Source organism: Oncorhynchus keta, chromosome 8, assembly GCF_023373465.1.
Source record: "Oncorhynchus keta strain PuntledgeMale-10-30-2019 chromosome 8, Oket_V2, whole genome shotgun sequence".
Classification (NCBI taxonomy): Eukaryota; Metazoa; Chordata; class Actinopteri; order Salmoniformes; family Salmonidae; genus Oncorhynchus; species Oncorhynchus keta.
Genome location: NC_068428.1, coordinates 36,530,460 through 36,550,995, shown reverse-complemented (window position 1 = coordinate 36,550,995; position 20,536 = coordinate 36,530,460). Strand labels below are relative to the sequence as shown.

Below are 20,536 nucleotides of genomic sequence, written 5' to 3'. Positions count from 1 at the left end.
TCAGGTAGGTAAGAATACATGTTATTGAATAATGTACAATGTATATTCCCATAAATGGTGTTGTGTCGGATATGGCACCCCTACCTGTGAGGAGAAGGTGCAGACCAGGAAGTCAGTCTGTGACAGGAAGTGTATGTCTAGGATCACTCCTCTCAGAGAGTTCTCAGTGTAGCGGTTGTGCAGACCGGCCGACCACGAGATAGAGTTATCACTGATGAACTCATAGTCTAGGTACCTGACGGACACAGCATTGCACATACTATATGGCCTTCTACATACAAACAGAAATACAACCATACACGCTCATACACACACATACACGCATGTAAACACACACACGCATGCACCCATGCACATGCACGCACAAACACACACACCACACTCACACACACCCCTTTCATTAATCATTATTAGGGTATTGGTGGTTTCTCACTTGGTCTTAGCCTCTTGCAGTAGTGAAGGGTCATCTGTTGCCAGGTAGACTCGTTTCTTGTCCACGTGGAAACGTCGGGCCATGTACTGGAACTGTTCCTCCACGTGAACCATATACTCCTCTATAGGGTGGAATGCTGCTTCCGTCCCCACCTTATCCGTCCTCCGAACATGGACCCTACAGAGAGGGAGGGAGAGAGAAGGGGAAAGGGATGGGGAGAGGGAGGGGAGGGAGAGAGAGGGAGGAAGAGAGATGAGGGGGAGAGGATTTTGAGAGAGATGGGAGGGAGAGAGAGAGGGGGAAAGGGGGGGAGAGGGAGGGTGAGAAGGGAAGAGAGAGGGTGAGGGGAGGAGAGAGGAGGAGAGGGAGAGAGATGCGAGAGAGAGGGGGAAAGGGGGGGAGGGAGAGGGAGGGAGGGTGAGAGGGGAAGAGAGAGGGTGAGAGGGGGAGAGAGAGGAGGAGAGGGAGGGAGGGAGAAAAAGGGAAAGAGTGGGGGAGAGGGAGGGAGAGAGAGGGGGAGAGGGAGGAAGAGCGAGAGGGAGAAGAAGGGAGAGAGAGGGGGAGAGGGAGGGAGAGAGGTGGGGAGAGGGAGGGAGGGAGATGGGGAGAGGATTGGAGAGATACGGGAGGGAGAGAGAGGGTCAGAGAGAGGGTCAAAGAGAGGGAGAGAGAGGGGGAGAGAGGGAGGGAGAGCAACACGTTCAATCAATAGGTGCACTATCAGCTACCACTGTAATTATTTAGGCAGCATCATTGTGCCCTTGCTAGTCTTGCCGATAATCAGAGAGAGACAGAAAATAAATAAAGAAAGAAAGAAAGAAAGAAAGAAAGAAAAAAGTAATAAGAAAAACAGATAGAAAGAAAGAAGAAAGATAGAAAGAACAAATTTGTCAATGTAGGAGTAATGAGTGAAAAAGAAAGGCAGAAAGAGAGGGGGTTTGAACGAGAAAGAAGCAAACAAAGGAATAAAGAGCAGTGCTGCATGTGTTTGTGAAACTGAGTGCTTTCTTTGTTTAATCCCCCATTACACAACACATCTATCTATGGTTCGGAAAAGAGAGAGGTAGAGACAAAGGGAATGAGAGAGAGAGAGAGAGAGAAAGAAAGGGAGAGATCGGGTGAACTGGCGTGCAAGAGAGCGAGAGGGAACGAGAGAAAGAGAGAGAGAGAGAGAAAAGAAAAGCGAGGGAACGAGAGAAAAAAAACACAGTGAGCCCAATTACCAGAACTGTCCTAAGATCATTCAGCCTAGTCCTCAGGATGCTCACTGGAGCTACAAACACCTTTATCTACCCTGCAAATTATATCTGTACACACTCCTGGATCAGAGAGAAAAAAGGGAACGAGGGATTGAAAGGGGTAAGGGGAGGGGTACAGAGTCCTAGGACAGAGTGATTCTCTTCATCTTTCTCTCAGTCTATCCCTCTATTCATCTCTACCCCCTTCTCTCTCTTTCTATCTCTCTCTCTGTGATGGGACTCTTGACTGCGAGTCTCTCCATTCTCCGCTTCCCCAAATCTAATCTCTCTGCCATGGTTTCCGTCTCTCCTCCACTTCTCTTCCCTCTGCCATGTCTCTCTCTCTTTCTCCTGCTTTCTCTCTCCTTACATCTCTCCTCCTATTTTGTTTGTCGTCTCGTTGTCTCCCTTTTCTCTCCCTTTATCCCGCCGCCTGTTCGTTGGCAGACACAACGGCCGTGCTGGGGTGCTTAGCGTCAAGCGGCATTTGAGTAGTGAATCCCACCATCCCTCCATCCTCTTCCACTACGTCCTCTATGGCTGTGGCTGTGGCTGGAGCTGTGGCTGGGTCTGGAGCTGTGGCTGGGTCTGTGGCTGGAGCTGTGGCTGGAGCTGTGGCTGGGTCTGGAGCTGTGGCTGGGTCTGTGGCTGGAGCTGTGGCTGGAGCTGTGGCTGGGTCTGGAGCTGTGGCTGGAGCTGTGGCTGGAGCTGTGGCTGGAGCTGTGGCTGGGTCTGGAGCTGTGGCTGGGTCTGTGGCTGGAGCTGGGTCTGTGGCTGGAGCTGGGTCTGTGGCTGGAGCTGTGGCTGGGTCTGGAGCTGTGGCTGGGTCTGTGGCTGGAGCTGTGGCTGGGTCTGGAGCTGTGGCTGGGTCTGGAGCTGTGGCTGGGTCTGTGGCTGGAGCTGTGGCTGGGTCTGGAGCTGTGGCTGGGTCTGTGGCTGGAGCTGTGGCTGGAGCTGTGGCTGGGTCTGGAGCTGTGGCTGGGTCTGTGGTTGGGTCTGTGGTTGGAGCTGTGGCCGGGTCTGGAGCTGTGGCTGGGTCTGTGGTTGGGTCTGTGGTTGGAGCTGTGGCTGGGTCTGGAGCTGTGGCTGGGTTTGTGGTTGGGTCTGTGGCTGGAGCTGTGGCTGGGTCTGTGGCTGGGTCTGGGGTTGTGGCTGGGTCTGGGTCTGTGGCTGGGTCTGGAGTTGTGGCTGGAGCTGTGGCTGGGTCTGTGGCTGGGTCTGTGGCTGGGTCTGTGGCTGGAGCTGTGGCTGGGTCTGGGGCTGGGTCTGTGGTTGGAGCTGTGGCTGGAGCTGTGGCTGGGTCTGGAGCTGGGTCTGGGTCTGAGGCTGGGTCTGAGGCTGGAGCGTGGAGAGACGGGGAGATGCAGGGAGACTGTAGCCAAAAGTCTGGCTCCCAAGCCATCTCGTTACCTCAGAGACACCTCCTACACTCACTCCCCCTCTGAAGCCCCCCTCACTTTCCTCCTCTAGCACTCTAATACTTATTTTCCACCATTGCAAATAAATTCATAAAAAATCCTACAATGTGATTTTCTGAATTTTTTTCTCTCATTTTGTCTGTCATAGTTGAAGTGTACCTATGATGACAATTACAGGCCTCTCTCATGTTTTTAAGTTGGAGAACTTGCACAATTGGTGGCTGACTAAATACTTTTTTGCCCCACTGTGGGCGTACAGAGGCCCACTGTCAGCAACCATCACTCCTGTGTTCCAATGGCACGTTGTGTTAGATAATCCAAGTTATCACTGTAAATGGCGAATTGATCATTGGAAAACCCTTGCAATTATGTTAGCACAGCTGAAAACAGTTGTTCTGATTAAAGAAGCAATAAACCTGGTCTTCTTTAGACTGGTTGAGTCTAGTCTAAAGAAGAAGACTAGAAGACTAGTCTACTTTTGTGGGATCGATTACAGGCTCAAAATGGCCAGAAACAAAGACCTTTCTTATAAAACTCAGTCTATTCTTGTTCTGAGAAATGTTCTGAGAAATGAAGGCTATTCCATGCAAGAAAATGCCATGAAACTGAAGATCTCGTACAATGCTGTGTACAATGCTATGTACTTCTCCCTTCACAGAACAGCGCAAACTGGCTCTAACCAGAATAGAAAGAGGAGTGGGAGGCCCTGGTGCACAACTGAGAAAGAGGACAAGTACATTAGAGTGTGTAGTTTGAGAAACAGATGCCTCACAAGTCCTGAACTTGTAGCTTAATTAAATAGTACCCGCAAAACACCAGTCTCAACGTCAACAATGAAGAGGCGACTCCAGGATGCTGGCCTTCGGATAACAAAGAAGAACATTCGTGAGATGCAGAAAAAATGAAAAGATGCTGGAGGAGTGCTTGATGCCATCTGTCAAGCATGCTGGAGGCAATGTGATTATCTGGGTGTGCTTTGGTGATGGTGAAGTGGGAGATTTGTACAGGGTTAAAGGGATCTTAAAGAAGGAAGGCTATCACTTCATTTTGCAACGCCATGCCATACCCTGTGGACGGCGCTTAATTGGAGCCAATTTCCTCCTAAAACAGGACAATGACACAAAGCACAGCTCCAAACTAAGCAATAACTATTTAGGGAAGAAGCAGTCAGCTGGTATTCTGTCTATAATGGAGTGGCCAGCACAGTCACCGGATCTCAACCCTACTGAGCTGTTGTGGGAGCAGCTTGACCGTTTGGTACGTAAGAAGTGCCCATCAAGCCAATCAAACTTGTGGGAGGTGCTTCAGGGAGCATAGGGTGAAATCTCCTCAGATTAAATTACAAATTTACAACTAGAATGCCAAAGGTCTGCAAGGCTATAATTGCAGCAAATGAAGGATTATTTGATGAAAGCAACGTTTGAAGGACCCAATTATTATTTCAATTAAAAATCATTATTTATAACCTTGTCAACGTCTTGACTATCTTTCCTATTCATTTTGCAACTAATTTCATGTATGCTTTCATGGAAAACAAAGACATTTCTAAGTGACCCCAAAAGGTACTCTATTAGAACATCAGGGGGAGAGTGAGGAGAGGAGAGAGGAGACGACAAAGGGATACAGATGTGAATAAAGAAGAGAGAGAGAATGGTGGGAAATAGAGACAGTGCTGAATAAAATAAATGAGACAAAGACAAAAGTAGGTGAAAGACGGAAGAATACAAGGTGTATAATCCTATGAAAGAGAAAGTTTGATTGGTAAAGAAGGGAGGATGATTCAAAGAGCCATAACGTAGAAGAGGGAGAATGAAAGAGGGCTGGAAATGGTAATGGTGGATAGAGAGAGAGAGAGATAAAGGCAGAGTGACAGACAGAGAGAAAGAGAAAGATGAAGATAACGAATGAGTATGTCAGAAAGAATATTGAAAGAGGGAGGAGGAAGAGAGAGAAACAGAGAGTATTGTGGAGATTTGGAGACAGTTTGAAAGAGAAAGAAAAAGAAAGATATAGAAAGAGTTTTTTACACTTCAACAGAAAGGCACAGACAAAAGGGCTAGAGAAACAGAGAGAGAGAGAGAGAGGGAGAGAGAGAGTCAGAAAGACAGACTGGGAGAAACAGACAAAAAGGGCTAGAGAAACAGAGAGAGAGAGGGAGAGAGAGAGTCAGAAAGACAGACTGGGAGAAACAGACAAAAAAGAACAGAGAAGGAGAACAACGAAACTGAAAATCACAAGAGACAGACAAAAAATAAAAGAGTACGTACCCTATGATGGGATGCCTGAAACCCAGCTTGGCTGTGGTATCCAGGATCTCCTTCTCCAGCCAGGCCTGAGGATGGACCAGGTACTTGACAAACTGAGACACCCACCACACGGACGGGTCACCATGGAGCCGGTGGAGGCGCTGGGCTAGGTCTTCAGGGATGGACAAGGGCAGGTAGGGGGGGCGGGGCTGAAGGCTGTCCACGATGGGTAACTCCACCACCTGGATGTCCTTGTCATGGGTCTCACCTAGAGAGACCGAGGGAAGAGAGTTACTTAGGAGAAAACACAGGGTCTTTTATGTTCTACACTGGGGCATGGAGAAAACACCAGACCTTTTACCTGCTGCACTGGGGCATGGAGAAAACACCAGACCTTTTACCTGCTGCACTGGGGCATGGAGAAAACACCAGAACATTTACCTGCTGCACTGGGGCATGGAGAAAACACCAGACCTTTTACCTGCTGCACTGGGGCATGGAGAAAACACCAGAACATTTACCTGCTGCACTGGGGCATGGAGAAAACACCAGACCTTTTACCTGCTGCACTGGGGCATGGAGAAAACACCAGACCTTTTACCTGCTGCACTGGGGCATGGAGAAAACACCAGACCTTTTACCTGCTGCACTGGGGCATGGAGAAAACACCAGAACATTTACCTGCTGCACTGGGGCATGGAGAAAACACCAGAACATTTACCTGCTGCACTGAGGCATGGAGAAAACACCAGAACATTTACCTGCTGCACTGGGGCATGGAGAAAACACCAGAACATTTACCTGCTGCACTGGGGCATGGAGAAAACACCAGAACTTTTACCTGCTACACTGGGGCATGGAGAAAACACCAGAACTTTTACCTGCTGCACTGGGGCATGGAGAAAACACCAGAACTTTTACCTGCTGCACTGGGGCATGGAGAAAACACCAGAACTTTTACCTGCTGCACTGGGGCATGGAGAAAACACCAGAACTTTTATCTGCTGCACTGGGGCATGGAGAAAACACCAGAACTTTTACCTGCTGCACTGGGGTGTGGAGAAAACACAATAACTTTTACCTGCTGCACTGGGGTGTGGAGAAAACACTGGGTCTTTTACCTGATACACTGGGGTGTGGAGAAAACACTGGGACTTTTATCTGCTACACTGGGGCGTCGAGAAAACACTGGGACTTTTATCTGCTGCACTGGGGCGTGGAGAAAACACTGGGTCTTTTACCTGCTACACTGGGGTGTGGAGAAAACACTGGGACTTTTATCTGCTACACTGGGGCGTGGAGAAAACACTGGGTCTTTTACCTGCTACACTGGGGTGTGGAGAAAACACTGGGTCTTTTATCTGCTACACTGGGGTGTGGAGAAAACACTGGTTCTTTTACCTGCTACACTGGGGCGTGGAGAAAACACTGGGTCTTTTACCTGCTACACTGGGGTGTGGAGAAAACACTGGGACTTTTATCTGCTACACTGGGGTGTGGAGAAAACACTGGGTCTTTTACCTGCTACACTGGGGTGTGGAGAAAACACTGGGTCTTTTACCTGCTACACTGGGGTGTGGAGAAAACCACAGGTCATTTACTTGCTACACTGGGGTGTGGAGAAAACACTGGGTCTTTAACCTGCTACACTGGATGCGCAACTTTTGGCCAGTGCAGAACAGAGCGTGAGCAGAGCCCACTTCATCAAGTGGTCCTTCTGTAGCTCAGTTGGTAGAGCATGGCGCTTGTAACGCCAGGGTAGTGGGTTCGATCCCCGGGACCACCCATACGTAGAATGTATGCACACATGACTGTAAGTCGCTTTGGATAAAAGCGTCTGCTAAATGGCATATATTATTATTTATATTATTATTCCCGTTCTCGTGAGCTCCATGTCAAATTCTTGAAAATAGAACCAGAGCGTAATGTTATGCTGAGCTGCACTGGTTATGCCCCTGTTTATTTAGCATGAATAGGAGCTGGGCTAGTGTAACATACCAGTTAGGTTACATCAAACTAGCAATCTGCTGTTACTAACAACAATGTTACCTGTCACTCCACAAAAGCTATGGGAGAGCAACGGAAACAACGACTGCTATGTATCAGAGTGGGGTGATATCCCCTGCACAATCTAGCGCACAATGGACGTTAGTCTAGCACACAATGGACGTTGGTCTAGAGCACAATGGACGTTGGTCTAGCACACAATGGACGTTGGTCTAGAGCACAATGGACGTTAGTCTAGCGCACAATGGACGTTAGTCTAGCGCACAATGGACGTTGGTCTAGCGCACAATGGACGTTGGTCTAGCGCACAATGGACGTTAGTCTAGCGCACAATGGACGTTGGTCTAGCGCACAATGGACGTTGGTCTAGAGCACAATGGACGTTGGTCTAGCACACACAGCTAACTAGCACTAACTAGCTAGCTATTCCACATTGACTACACTCACCCTCCTTTGACCCAAATGACCATCTCTTGGGTCCTTTCCTTAGTTTATGCAGATCTAAAAGCAAAGATAGGTGAGAGTTGATATCCAAATAACCTTTCTGCTGTATTACCTTTACTCATCTAATGTTGTCGGATCAGAGAAGATAAGGATGAGATGAAATGAGAGGGGGAAGCCATTCTAAACTATTGAGACGTGGCCTTATACTTAAACCCTCATGAATATACAATCATTGGATTGGTGTAAACTAGACAGAGTTTCTGATTCCTCATGAAACCCAGACAAAAAATAGCATGATTTGGCATGATCTGGGGGATTTTCACGAATTGTAATCCTTTTCTTTGAACTGGTATAGGGAGAGATTGAATATGTCCGTAAACACTCCAACCAGCTGGTCTGTGCATGCTTTGAGGACGCGGCTAGGGATGTCGTCTGGAACGGCAGCCATGCGAGGGTTAATTTGCTTAACTGTCTTACTCACATCGGTCACGGAGAACGAGAGCACACAATCATTGAGAGTGGGCCGCGTCGGTGGCACTGTGTTGTCCTCAAAGCGGGCTAAGTAGGTGTTCAGCTTGTCTGGGAGCAAAACATTAGTGTACGCGATGTGGCTGGTTTTCCATTTGTAATCTGTGACTTTCGACCACATACGTCTCGTGTCTGAGTTGTTGAATTGCAACTCCACTTTGCCTTTGTACTGACGTTTTGCCTTTTTGATTGCCATCGACCATATTCCCAGTCACCTTGCCACGGTTAAATGCGGTGGTTCATGCTTTCAGTTTATACACTGTTTCTCGTTTGGGTAGGTTTTAATAGTCACCATGGGAACAACAACCCCTATACACTTCCTGATGAATTCAGGCACCATATCCGTGTAAACGTCAATGTTATTCTCAGAGGCTACCCGGAACATTTTCAAAACAATCTTGAAGCATGGTTTCCATGCATTAAGTATACCTTAGCACGGGTACTTCCTGTTTGAGTTTCTGCCTATAGGAAGGGAGGAGCAAAATGGAGTCGTGATCTGATTTGCCTGAAGGGAGGACGGGGAAGGGCCTTGTAGGCATTTGGAAAAGGCAAGTACTACAGTCAATGTGTTAATAGAACTTCGATAGCGTTTTCCTCATGTTTGCTTTGTTAAAATCTCCAGCTACAATAAATGCGGCCTCAGGATATGTGGTTTCCAGTTTGCATAAAGTCCAGTGTAGTTCATTGATGCCGTCGTGGTATCTGCCTGAGGATGAACATCCACGGCTGTGACTACAACTGAAGAACAAAAGGACTTGAGTTTCTGTATGTTATCACAATCACACCATGAGTAGTTTATCATGAAATATACACCCCCGCATTTCTTCTTTCAGGAGAGTTCTTCATTCCTGTCTGCATGATGAACAGAAAACCCAGCTGGATGGATGGACAGGGAAATGATATCCAGAGAGATCCACGATTTCGTTAAACAGAGCATGTTACAGTTCCTGATGTCTCTCTGGAAGAAGATCCTCGCCCAGAGCTCGTCTACTTTATTGTCCAGAGACTGAACATTAGCAAGTAATATACTCTGAAGCGGTGGATGGTGTGCCCGTCTCCTGAGTTGGACTAGAAGTCCACTCAGAATACCTCGTCTCCGCAGGCAGCGTCTTGGAGCAGCCTCTGGGATAAGTTCAACTGCCCTGGGTACGAGTAAAAGGAAGGCTGTGATTGGTTACATTGCCTACTATGCACATTTCTCTATGTAAAATGGGCCATAACTTTAATACTAGCAGAGACTGTGGAACTTTGACATGCAAGTTGAATATATTATGTACAACAATATATTGAAAAATGTGCCAAATATATGTTTTCTATATTCATAAATTAAATCGTTATTGAAATCAAAATACTCCACTGGATCTCCACTGGATCTATACCATCCAATAGGTTACAGTGAACAAGTGCACACTGGGGGAAAATGGTAGAGAATTGAATTGAAGCCAGCCAAATAGAGGGGAGGAGAAAGTCATGTCCATTCAAAACAACAATCCTCTTGCCGTTTCTGTCCCTTTTTGTCTGTTTCTCTCTGTTGAAGTTTTATAAAAGTCTTTCTTTCGCTCTGTTTGTCTTTCAAACTGTCTCCAAATCTGTTTTGTTTTTCGATCTCCACAATACTCTCTCTGTGTTTCTCTCTCTTCCTCCTCCCTCTTTCAATATTTCTGTCTGACATACACATTCGTTATCTTGATCTTTCACTTTCTGTCTCTCTCTCCCTCTGTCTTTATCCCCACTCCCTCCTGAGTGACAGTTGCTCTTTGGTTGTCCTCCTTTAAATGCCATGGTGAGCCCATCCACTTCCATGGTACAGGGGCTGGCACCAGCTGCTCCAAGAAGGTGTCCTCTAGATGGGCCCTGGGCACAGTGGGCAGAGACGAAGGTTGAGTTGGGCTGATTAGGAAGGTCACCCTCTCTGTGCTCCTTATAGCCTTCCCACCTGGGAGACTGGGTGTTAAGCCTCAGTGCACAAACAAGTGGCAAGGGCATACACGCACGTGTAGACACACACGGAAGTGGAGGAACACACACACGCACGGACGCGTACACACACACACACAATCTTTTTTTGGTCTAATATCATCTCCCAGAAGGGATATGTTTGGCAGACATCCAGTCTTAAACCAGATAAAATTGTTTTTACAGTTTCTAAAATAAACTGAGACTACCACCACTGGATTTAATGAAGTTGCAACTACAGTGACTCCTTCCATCCAGTGAGACTAATACAACTACAGTGACTCCTTCCATCCAGTGAGACTAATACAACTACAGTGACTCCTTCCATCCAGGGAGACTAATACAACTACAGTGACTCCTTCCATCCAGTGAGACTAATACAACTACAGTGACTCCTTCCATCCAGTGAGACTAATACAACTACAGTGACTCCTTCCATCCAGTGAGACTAATACAACTACAGTGACTCCTTCCATCCAGTGAGACTAATACAACTACAGTGACTCCTTCCATCCAGTGAGACTAATACAACTACAGTGACTCCTTCCATCCAGTGAGACTAATACAACTACAGTGACTCAGTGACTCCTTCCATCCAGTGAGACTAATACAACTACAGTGACTCCTTCCATCCAGTGAGACAAATACAACTACAGTGACTCCTTCCATCCAGTGAGACTAATACAACTACAGTGACTCCTTCCATCCAGTGAGACTAATACAACTACAGTGACTCCTTCCATCCAGTGAGACTAATACAACTACAGTGACTCCTTCCATCCAGTGAGACTAATACAACTACAGTGACTCCTTCCATCCAGTGAGACTAATACAACTACAGTGACTCCTTCCATCCAGTGAGACTAATACAACTACAGTGACTCCTTCCATCCAGTGAGACTAATACAACTACAGTGACTCCTTCCATCCAGTGAGACTAATACAACTACAGTGACTCCTTCCATCCAGTGAGACTAATACAACTACAGTGACTCCTTCCATCTAGTGAGACTAATACAACTACAGTGACTCCTTCCATCCAGTGAGACTAATACAACTACAGTGACTCCTTCCATCCAGTGAGACTAATACAACTACAGTGACTCCTTCCATCTAGTGAGACTAATACAACTACAGTGACTCCTTCCATCCAGTGAGACTAATACAACTACAGTGACTCCTTCCATCTAGTGAGACTAATACAACTGCACACAGCTTTCATAAGCCTTTGACAACAGTAATGGTGTGTGGGTAAAATCACTGGGGACGCAAAAAACAAAGTACCATATTACGACCTAAGTGTTGTGATAATTACGTTGTTTGCTTCATATACTTGGCACATGTGATATATAGGCCTAAAGGCAGAGACAATAAGAGGACACAGTGGCAGAATAAGTTCAAACACACCTTTGTTTTATCACAAAACTGGAAAACAACCCCTGTCCGGTGAAGTCCACAAAGCATATTGCATGTAACAGTTACATGACCTACAGCCTGGTCAAGCAAGTCAATGTTTCTGACATTTTCGGAACACTAAACAACTATTGATTTAGAACCACAGAGAGTTCTCGCAAGTCGCTAAGAAAACAGGAGCTACCTCCACTATTAGCAACATTTCAACATCATCAAATCACCTACTGTATGCTTAGTCTAATACACGGACAACTAAAAGATACCAAAAACAATTTAGTCCAATCAATGTCACCTAAATATGATGTGGCTGTCCATGTTTCTGATTTCTCTCTCTCTGTGTGTGTGTGTGTGTGTGTGTGTGTGTGTGTGTGTGTGTGTGTGTGTGTGTGTGTGTGTGTGTGTGTGTGTGTGTGTGTGTGTGTGTGTGTGTGTGTGTGTGTGTGTGCGTGCGTGCAAGTAGAAAAAAACATGTTGACTCACCCTACTTGTAAAGAAACACCAATGCCATCCTCTCTTACATGTTGATGAAACGGTCTATCACTCTGTCATACAGTGCACACTTTTATTTGTTGTTGTCATAGGCTATCTAGCTAAAATGCTTGCTTGCTAGCCTAACTTCCTTTCATGGGTAACGTTAGCTCGTTAACATTAGCCTTCTACATCTAGTTACACATTGAACGTCCATCCTCTCAGGCCAAAGGCAGAATGTATTAATTAATGGTTGGATCAGAATCACCGTTATAATCATTGGTCAGTATGGAGAATTAAATTAAACCACAAGTCCAAATCCCTATCTCCATCCATGGCTAATTTAGAAAAGGGACAATTTTAGCTAGCTAGCTAACCACTGGACAACAACACAACGAGATGCAACAATTCAAGTTGTTTGTGTCAATGACATATTTCATTGGAGTGATGCCAAATCCAAACGGGCTTCCCTTGACACTTTGTTTTTGGTGCGCCAGGACCATTCACAGTTGAGCTCTCTCAGTTTAGCTCAATGCTGATTGGCTTATATTTTAAACTTTTTTATGAAGTGAGTCCAATTCTTACTAGCTTCCCTTGGTATGGGTGACAACAATGTCATACTCTTTGGGACCAGATAGCATCAGATAGATGGCCTACACATACAGAGACAAAGGGGCGCTGTTTTGCTCGCTTGGATGATTCTCCCGTGAGATACATTCAGCCTCTTGCGAATTGAAGGAAAATGATGAAACACAGAGAGACTAAATTGATTAATGTATATGTTTATTTGTTTTTTTTTTTTTGGGGGGGACTGGTATCCCTTGGCATCCATGAATACACGCCACTGACTGTCAAACAAATGGTATAATTACTCATAAAGAAATGCCCATTCAAAATAAGAGTAAATGGAATAAAATAATAATAGAGAAAATGGAAAAGGCAGGGCCTCAGGGCATGTGTACACCATGGAGCGTGAGCTCAATATAAATTGGCAAAAGCATGAAATATTAAACAGAAACATTTTGCCACAATTGGAAATGAGATTTCACCCAGAATACATTTTTCTATTGGTGCCTCAGCTCCTAATGGATCCAGGTCAGACAAGCGGTGAACCCGTGAAATAGACTCACTACACAAAGAGCAAGCAGGGGCAATCGGTAGGAAGGCAAGGAGGCCATGCATTAGGGTATGCAAGATGGAAAAGAAGACGGGAACAGCAAGAGAAATAGGAAAAGAAAGTCTAAGATAGTGGCAGCCAGAGGCAGAGGGGTGTATGCGTGTGTTTGGGGGGAGATGGGGGGGACAAGGAAGCTGAAGAGTATTAAAGGAAAGAGAAAAAAATAGCTAGCCTAGAATAAATGTATGAAACAGAATATTGCTTGCTACACTAAATGTCTTGACAACCAGTCTGAACCCCTATCATTTCCCTGGTGCTGAGACCATGTCTATGGGTGGACCGGTCAGCAGTGGTCAATGTTAGGTTGGGTGGAGCGGTCAATGTTTGGTTGGGTGGAGCGATCAATGTTTGGTTGGATGGAGCATTCAGTGTGTGGGTTAAACTGTCAGTTTTGCAGTGCATATGACTAAAACAGCAACATTGTCTCACGTCAGATGGCTTCACCCCTCCGTGACTCTCGTCCCTCATCCGATCTGTCTTGTCAACGCATCCGCCATTCAAAAAATGGAAACATAGTTCCTAATTTTTGATATCACTGCGCTAAATTATTACAAACTAGATAGCTAAATTATAAAAAATGTTGTGACAGTGATTTAATAGTTTTCAATTAAAAAAAAACACTTGAAAGCTATCTCCTGCACAAATTCTGTTTAAGGACGTTGTTTGCCAGTGCAGTGACCCAATCCCCTGTGTAGCTAACTGTTGTAGCTAGCCAGCTTACTGACATAGCTAGATAGCTAGCTAGTTATGTAGCTCTGATTTCACGAACATAAAAGCTTGCTTAGCCAGTTTAAATTACCCTGAAGGTCAGAGAAACTGACTGTGCAAGGCACTTCTTTGCTCCAGGGGTGCCGTACTACTATGGCTGACTCTGTAAAACTACAAATTTCACCGCAACTATCCGGTGTATGTGACAATAAAACATATACCTTGTCTTCAGAAATCAGTCCGTAGATCAGTTTCTCTGCGATCGTATTGTTGGGTCAGCTGAGCGCAGCAGCTGATTCGGGAGGCTACTGCAATGACTCGTGACAGAACAACAGCTGCTTCATGAAAACTCACAATAATGTAAGCATTAGCACTACTAGCTACAGTAGCTTGCTAGCTAGCTTTTGTTGGAAGATTCAACATTGTGTGTGCAGCACTATGTAGGTAGATGGTTTGTTAGCAGCATTGTTTCAGGCAAAGATGATTTCAGTGACTGGCTCAGCTGTTGGACAAATCCATGATAGCTTTTGTGCCCATAACTTAAGAAATACTGCTCATTGAAGCACAACAATCCTCAGCTAGGTGTAAAATGGGGCGACTTCCTCAACAAAAAAAATATAAACATTATTGACATATTTATTGTTTTAGCTTAGATTAATCAGACAGTTTTGAGGCAGAAATGGAATTCAGTAGATGATGTTACCTACTGTAGGTAATATGTTTTAATGTTGCGTCAGCCCATGTTGCCGGATTACTTTCCATCTATCCCATGACCCTTTGCAAGATACGAGACAGATCAGTTCAGGCAGAACCGATGTGCTATATGACATAAGACAATGGATGTAAGGATCACTGTCTAGGACAGGCCTGGGCAACACCAGTCCTCGGGGGCCTGATTGGTGTCACACTTTTTCCCCAGACCCAGCTAACACACCTGACTCCAATAATCAATTAATCATGATTTTCAGTTAAAAATGCAATTAGTTTAAATCAAGTGTGTTTGCTAGGGATGGGGGGAAAGTGGACACCAATTAGGCCCCCGAGGACTGGAATTGCCCAGGCCTGGTCAAGGAGGTATAGATAGTGGTCACCAAAGCCATGTATTTAGAGAGTTGGGCCAACTTTTAGAATTGTGAATATTGTTCTAATTCAAATAATTCAGTTACATAGCATTATTTAAATATTCCTGATGTAATATTAATGGGGCGCTAACATGGCTGCCATAGAATGTTTTAGTGTCATGTAAATGCATCATAATGCAGAAACCTCAATGGCCCAACCATAGATATAGAACAGGGCCCAGCTCTCTAAATACACAACTCACCAGACAGTGCTCACGGTACCTACCTGACCAGTGCCCTGTAGACACCCCGGTACGCTCAGTACAGGAGTTGCTGACGGGGTGGAAGACAGTCTCCCAGCCGCCCGTGGCGTAGCGCCAGTTGTGGGACTCCAGGATGAGGGTGCGCTGTGTGCCATAGGCGATCATGAAACAGTAGACCACGTGGTGCAGCTGACAGCCGTAGCCACAGCCCTTGTTGATGTTACACACCAGCTTCCTGGCCTTACTGCAGTCTTGGGGGTTCTGGTTAGGCAGGAGGAGAGAGAGAGATACATAATACAACATTTGTAATGTCTTTATTCTTTTGGAGCTTATGTGAGTGGAATGTTTACTGTTCATTTTTATTGTTTATTTCACTTTTTTATATTATCTACTTCAGTTGCTTTGGCAATGTTAACATATGTTTCCAATGCCAATAAAGGCCCTTGAATTGAATTTAATTGAGAGAGAAACACACACAGAGAGAGACAGCGGTGACAGTTTACTGTCCCACCTTTAAATCATGGCAGTTCACCATGCCACCTTACAATCACGAGGTGACACCATGTCACCTTTAAATCAAGATGAGACCCCATGCCACCTTTAAATCACAAGATGACACAGTCCCAACTTTAAACGCCATGTTTCACGAGCTTGCTAGTGTAACAGTATAGATTTTACGTCTGTCCCCTCGCCCCGACCTGGGCGCGAACCAGTAACGCTCTGCATACGTCAACAGTCACCCTCGAAGCATCGTCACCCATCACTCCACAAAAGCTGCGGCCCTTGCAGAGCAAAGGGAACCACTACTTTGGTAGTGACACGCCACTAGCGCGCACCATCGGCTACACTAGCTACCCAGGTTTTTCACCTTCTTTGAATCATTTTGGCCCCAAAATTTGCCCGGCCTCACAGGCTGCATCTGGCTAAGCTAGCAGCTAACTATAGTCAAAAAAGGAGCATGTTGCTGTTGATGTCATGATGGAATAAATCGAGATTGCAAGTGTTAGTGAAATGATACTAAATACTAAATACTAAATACTAAATACTAGATACTAAATACTGTACGTGATGCCATAATATAAATAATAGCTATACATTCACATGGGTGCCATGTAATTTTGTCGTAAGCATTATCACATCATGGTATGTATATTGCATAAGCTCGGAAATCGACTCTATACAGCTCGAGCTTGCATGTGCGGCACTGTCGATAGCGCGCAGGACCTCGGGCTAGAAGGTCGAGGGTTCGAGACCTGCTCTCTGCCTGTTTCATTACACTGGTGTCAGAAGTGTTCGAACCTTGCATCCACGACAGTGCGTGTGCTTGGCCGGTGAGCGCGTTCCTGCAAGACGGAGAGTCACAAGCTGGCGCGAGGACGCGCTCTTTGAAAGGAGAGTCCGGCGCGCTGTCGACTGTGCTGCAAAAGCGTGCTCAAACGGCAGAGTCGATTTCTGCGTTTATAAACCAAGGGTCGTTACAGTATATTTGTATCACTCTGTTGGGTTTCCACTAGTTGCTACATCCAAAAAGCCAAATCGTAAAAATTCTAGAAAACAAACATTTGCCTTTTGGTCTTAATTTAACAGTGTTGTTAGGATTAGGTTTAAAATCCGATTTTAAGAAGATACATTGTAGAAATAGGATGTATAACATTGTGACTGTGGTAACTGGTGCTGACCAATCTGTTGTCATTTGCAAGCATGAATCATGTATCCAGGTTGAGGCTTGCTATCAGCAGGAACATGGAGCACTGTATGTCATGATATAATTTTTTCCTTTAAATGTATTATACCATTTCAAGAGCTAATACTATACTCATAAAACGTGGATAAGCCCTGTGCGCCATACAACAGTCTACTCCTGGGGTAACTCCCTATTAGAGACTATGATTAGAGGTTTGGGCAGGAAGCCCTTGGCCAGGGGTGGGTCAGGGGTGAGGGCTCTCTTAGAACCCCTCATCCCGGATCCGGGATCGTGACTACTGCTCAAGCTCATTACCATAACGCAACGTTAACGATTTCTGAAAATCGCAAATGAAATGAAATAAATATGCCTGTTCTCAAGCTTAGCCTTTTCTTAACAACACTGTCATCTCAGATTTTCAAAATATGCTTTTGAACCATAGAAAATCAATAATTTGTGTAAGAGTGTTGATAGCTAGCTTAGCATTTAGCGTAGCATTTAGTATGCAACATATTCACAAAAACCAGCAAAGCAATCAAATAAAATTATTTACCTTTGAAGAACTTCAGATGTTTCAATGAGGAGACTCTCAGTTACATAGCAGATGTCCAGTTTTTCCTGAAAGATTCTTTGTATGTAGGACAAATCGTATGTTTTGTACATCACATTTGCTACCGAAACGAACCGAAAATTCAGTCACCTACATGAACTTTTTTCCGAATTAACTCCATAATATCGACCGAAACAATGGCAAACGTTGTTTGAATCAATCCTCAAGGTGTTTTGTCGAATATCTCTTCATTGATATGCCGTTGTATGGTTTTTCTCTGATGTCCCATGGAAAAATACCAGCAGCTGAGTTTTATGCACCAATTTCCACGCAGGACACCGTGCGGACACTTGGCAAATGTAGTCTCTTATGTCAATCTTCCAATGATATGCCTGCAAATACGTCACAATGTGCAGACCCCTTGAAATGATAGAATGTATAGGCTCATTCCTGGGGCATTCACAGCCATATAAGGAGTACAATGCAAATGTAGCTTGAAATCCTGTTCATTTCCTGGTTGTATGTAACATCTTGGTTTTGCCTAAAGCTTGTGTTCTAGGGCACTCACAGTGAAAATCTTTAGTTCTGAAATGTCAGAGTGTCTTTCCAAAGCTATCAATTCCATGTATGAGCATCTTTTCGTGACAAAATATGTTTTAAAATGTCTTTTATCCAAAAATGCAATACTGTATTGTAGTCTTAAGAGGGGTTCTATGAGAGTATGACCCACCCCTGGCCAAGGGCACACTCACTACCTCTATCTGTCTCTCTCCAGGTGCTACAGAAGCAGACTGGTCCAAGGATCTCCAGAGCCTTCTAACCAACTACCTGCGACCTCTTCAGAGCCTTCTAACAAACTACCTGCGACCTCTCCAGAGCACAGAGAAGTAAGCTCCACTCATAGTGGTATAGTTGATGCACTGTGTAAACCTCCTTCACTATGGCAGTCTGCTTGTGTGATGCTAGCATATTATCAAGGGCAAATGGTTGGATTGGATTTACTGTACTCACTCCAACTCATGCTCTCTCCCCCCTGTAAAAGTCTTTCAGACTTTTATCAAAACTAACATGTGTCCATCCCCCTTTCGTCTAGGTGAGTCTGCTGGGCTACGGAGCTCAACAAACCTGCAACCCTGTTGCCAGCTATCCTCAGACTTTCAACGGCCACATATTGGGTAAGAACAAATTCTATAGTTTTGTATGTATGTATGTATTGTGTGTTTTGTATGTATGTATGTATGTATGTTTTGTATGTATTGTATGTTTTGTATGTATGTATGTATGTATTGTATGTTTTGTATGTATGTATGTATGTATGTATTGTATGTATGTATGTATGTATGTATTGTATGTATGTATGTATTGTATGTATTGTATGTATTGTATGTTGTATGTATTGTATGTATGTATGTATTGTATGTATGTATGTATGTATGTTTGTATGTATGTATGTATGTATTTTTGTATGTATGTATGTATGTATTGTATGTTTTGTATGTATGTATGTTTGTATGTATGTATGTATGTATGTATGTATGTATGTATGTTGTATGTATGTTTGTATGTATTGTATGTATTGTATGTTTTGTATGTATTGTATGTTTGTATGTATTGTATGTTTTGTATGTATGTATGTATTGTATGTATGTATGTATGTATGTATGTATGTATTGTATGTTTTGTATGTATTGTATGTATTGTATGTATTGTATGTATGTATGTATGTATGTATGTATGTATTGTATGTATGTATGTATGTATGTATGTATTGTATGTATTGTATGTATTGTATGTATTGTATGTATGTATTGTATGTATTGTATGTATGTATGTATGTATGTATTGTATGTATGTATGTATGTATGTATTGTATTGTATGGTTTGTATGTATTGTATGTATGTATGTATGTATGTATGTATTGTATGTTTTGTATGTATGTATGTATTGTATGGTTTGTATGTATTGTATGTTTTGTATGTATGTATGTATTGTATGTATTGTATGTATGTATGTATTGTATGGTTTGTATGTATGTATGTATGTATGTATGTATGTTTGTATGTATGTATGTATGTATGTATTGTATGTATTGTATGCATTGTATGTATGTATGTATTGTATGTATTGTATGGTTTGTATGTATGTATGTATGTATTGTATGGTTTGTATGTATTGTATGTATTGTATGCATTGTATGTATGTATGTATTGTATGGTTTGTATGTATGTATGTATTGTATGTATGTATGTATGTATGTATTGTATGGTTTGTATGTATGTATGTATTGTATGTTTGTATGTATGTATGTATTGTATGTATGTATGTATGTATGTATGTATGTATTTATGTTTTGTATGTATGTATGTTGTATGTTGTATGTATGTTGTATGTATGTATGTATGTATGTATGTATGTATGTATTGTATGTATGTATGTATGTATGTATTGTATGTTTGTATGTATGTATGTATTGTATGTTTGTATGTATTGTATGTATGGTTTGTATGTATGTATGTATGTATGTATGTATGTATGTATGTATGTTTGTATGTATGTATGTATGTATGTATGTATGTATGTATGTATGTATGTATGTATGTATTGTATGTTTGTATGTATGTTGTATGTATTGTATGTTTGTATGTATGTATGTATGTATGTATGTATGTATGTATGTATGTATGTATTGTATGTATGTATGTATGTATGTATGTATGTATGTATGTATGTATGTATGTATTGTATGTATTGTATGTATGTATGTATTGTATGTATTGTATGTATTGTATGTATTGTATGTTTGTATGTATGTATGTATGTATGTATTGTTGTTTGTATGTATTGTATGTATGTATTTGTATGTATGTATGTATTTGTATGTATGTTTTGTATGTATTGTATGTTTTGTATGTATGTTTGTATGTTGTATGTATTGTATGTT

General features: G+C 43.5%; 1 protein-coding gene across 1 annotated transcript in view; it reads right to left on the bottom strand.

Moving 5' to 3' along the window:
- The window catches only part of LOC118387123 (alpha-(1,6)-fucosyltransferase-like), a 211,907-nt gene that overhangs the window by 1,684 nt on the left and 189,687 nt on the right, over positions 1-20,536 (bottom strand). The window contains exons 6-9 of the mRNA XM_035775290.2: positions 15,384-15,621; positions 5,357-5,603; positions 434-610; positions 85-235 (exon numbers count right to left, since the gene is read on the bottom strand). Of these exons, the coding sequence (XP_035631183.1) occupies positions 85-235; positions 434-610; positions 5,357-5,603; positions 15,384-15,621 (813 nt within the window). The remainder of the gene's footprint in view (positions 1-84; positions 236-433; positions 611-5,356; positions 5,604-15,383; positions 15,622-20,536) is intronic.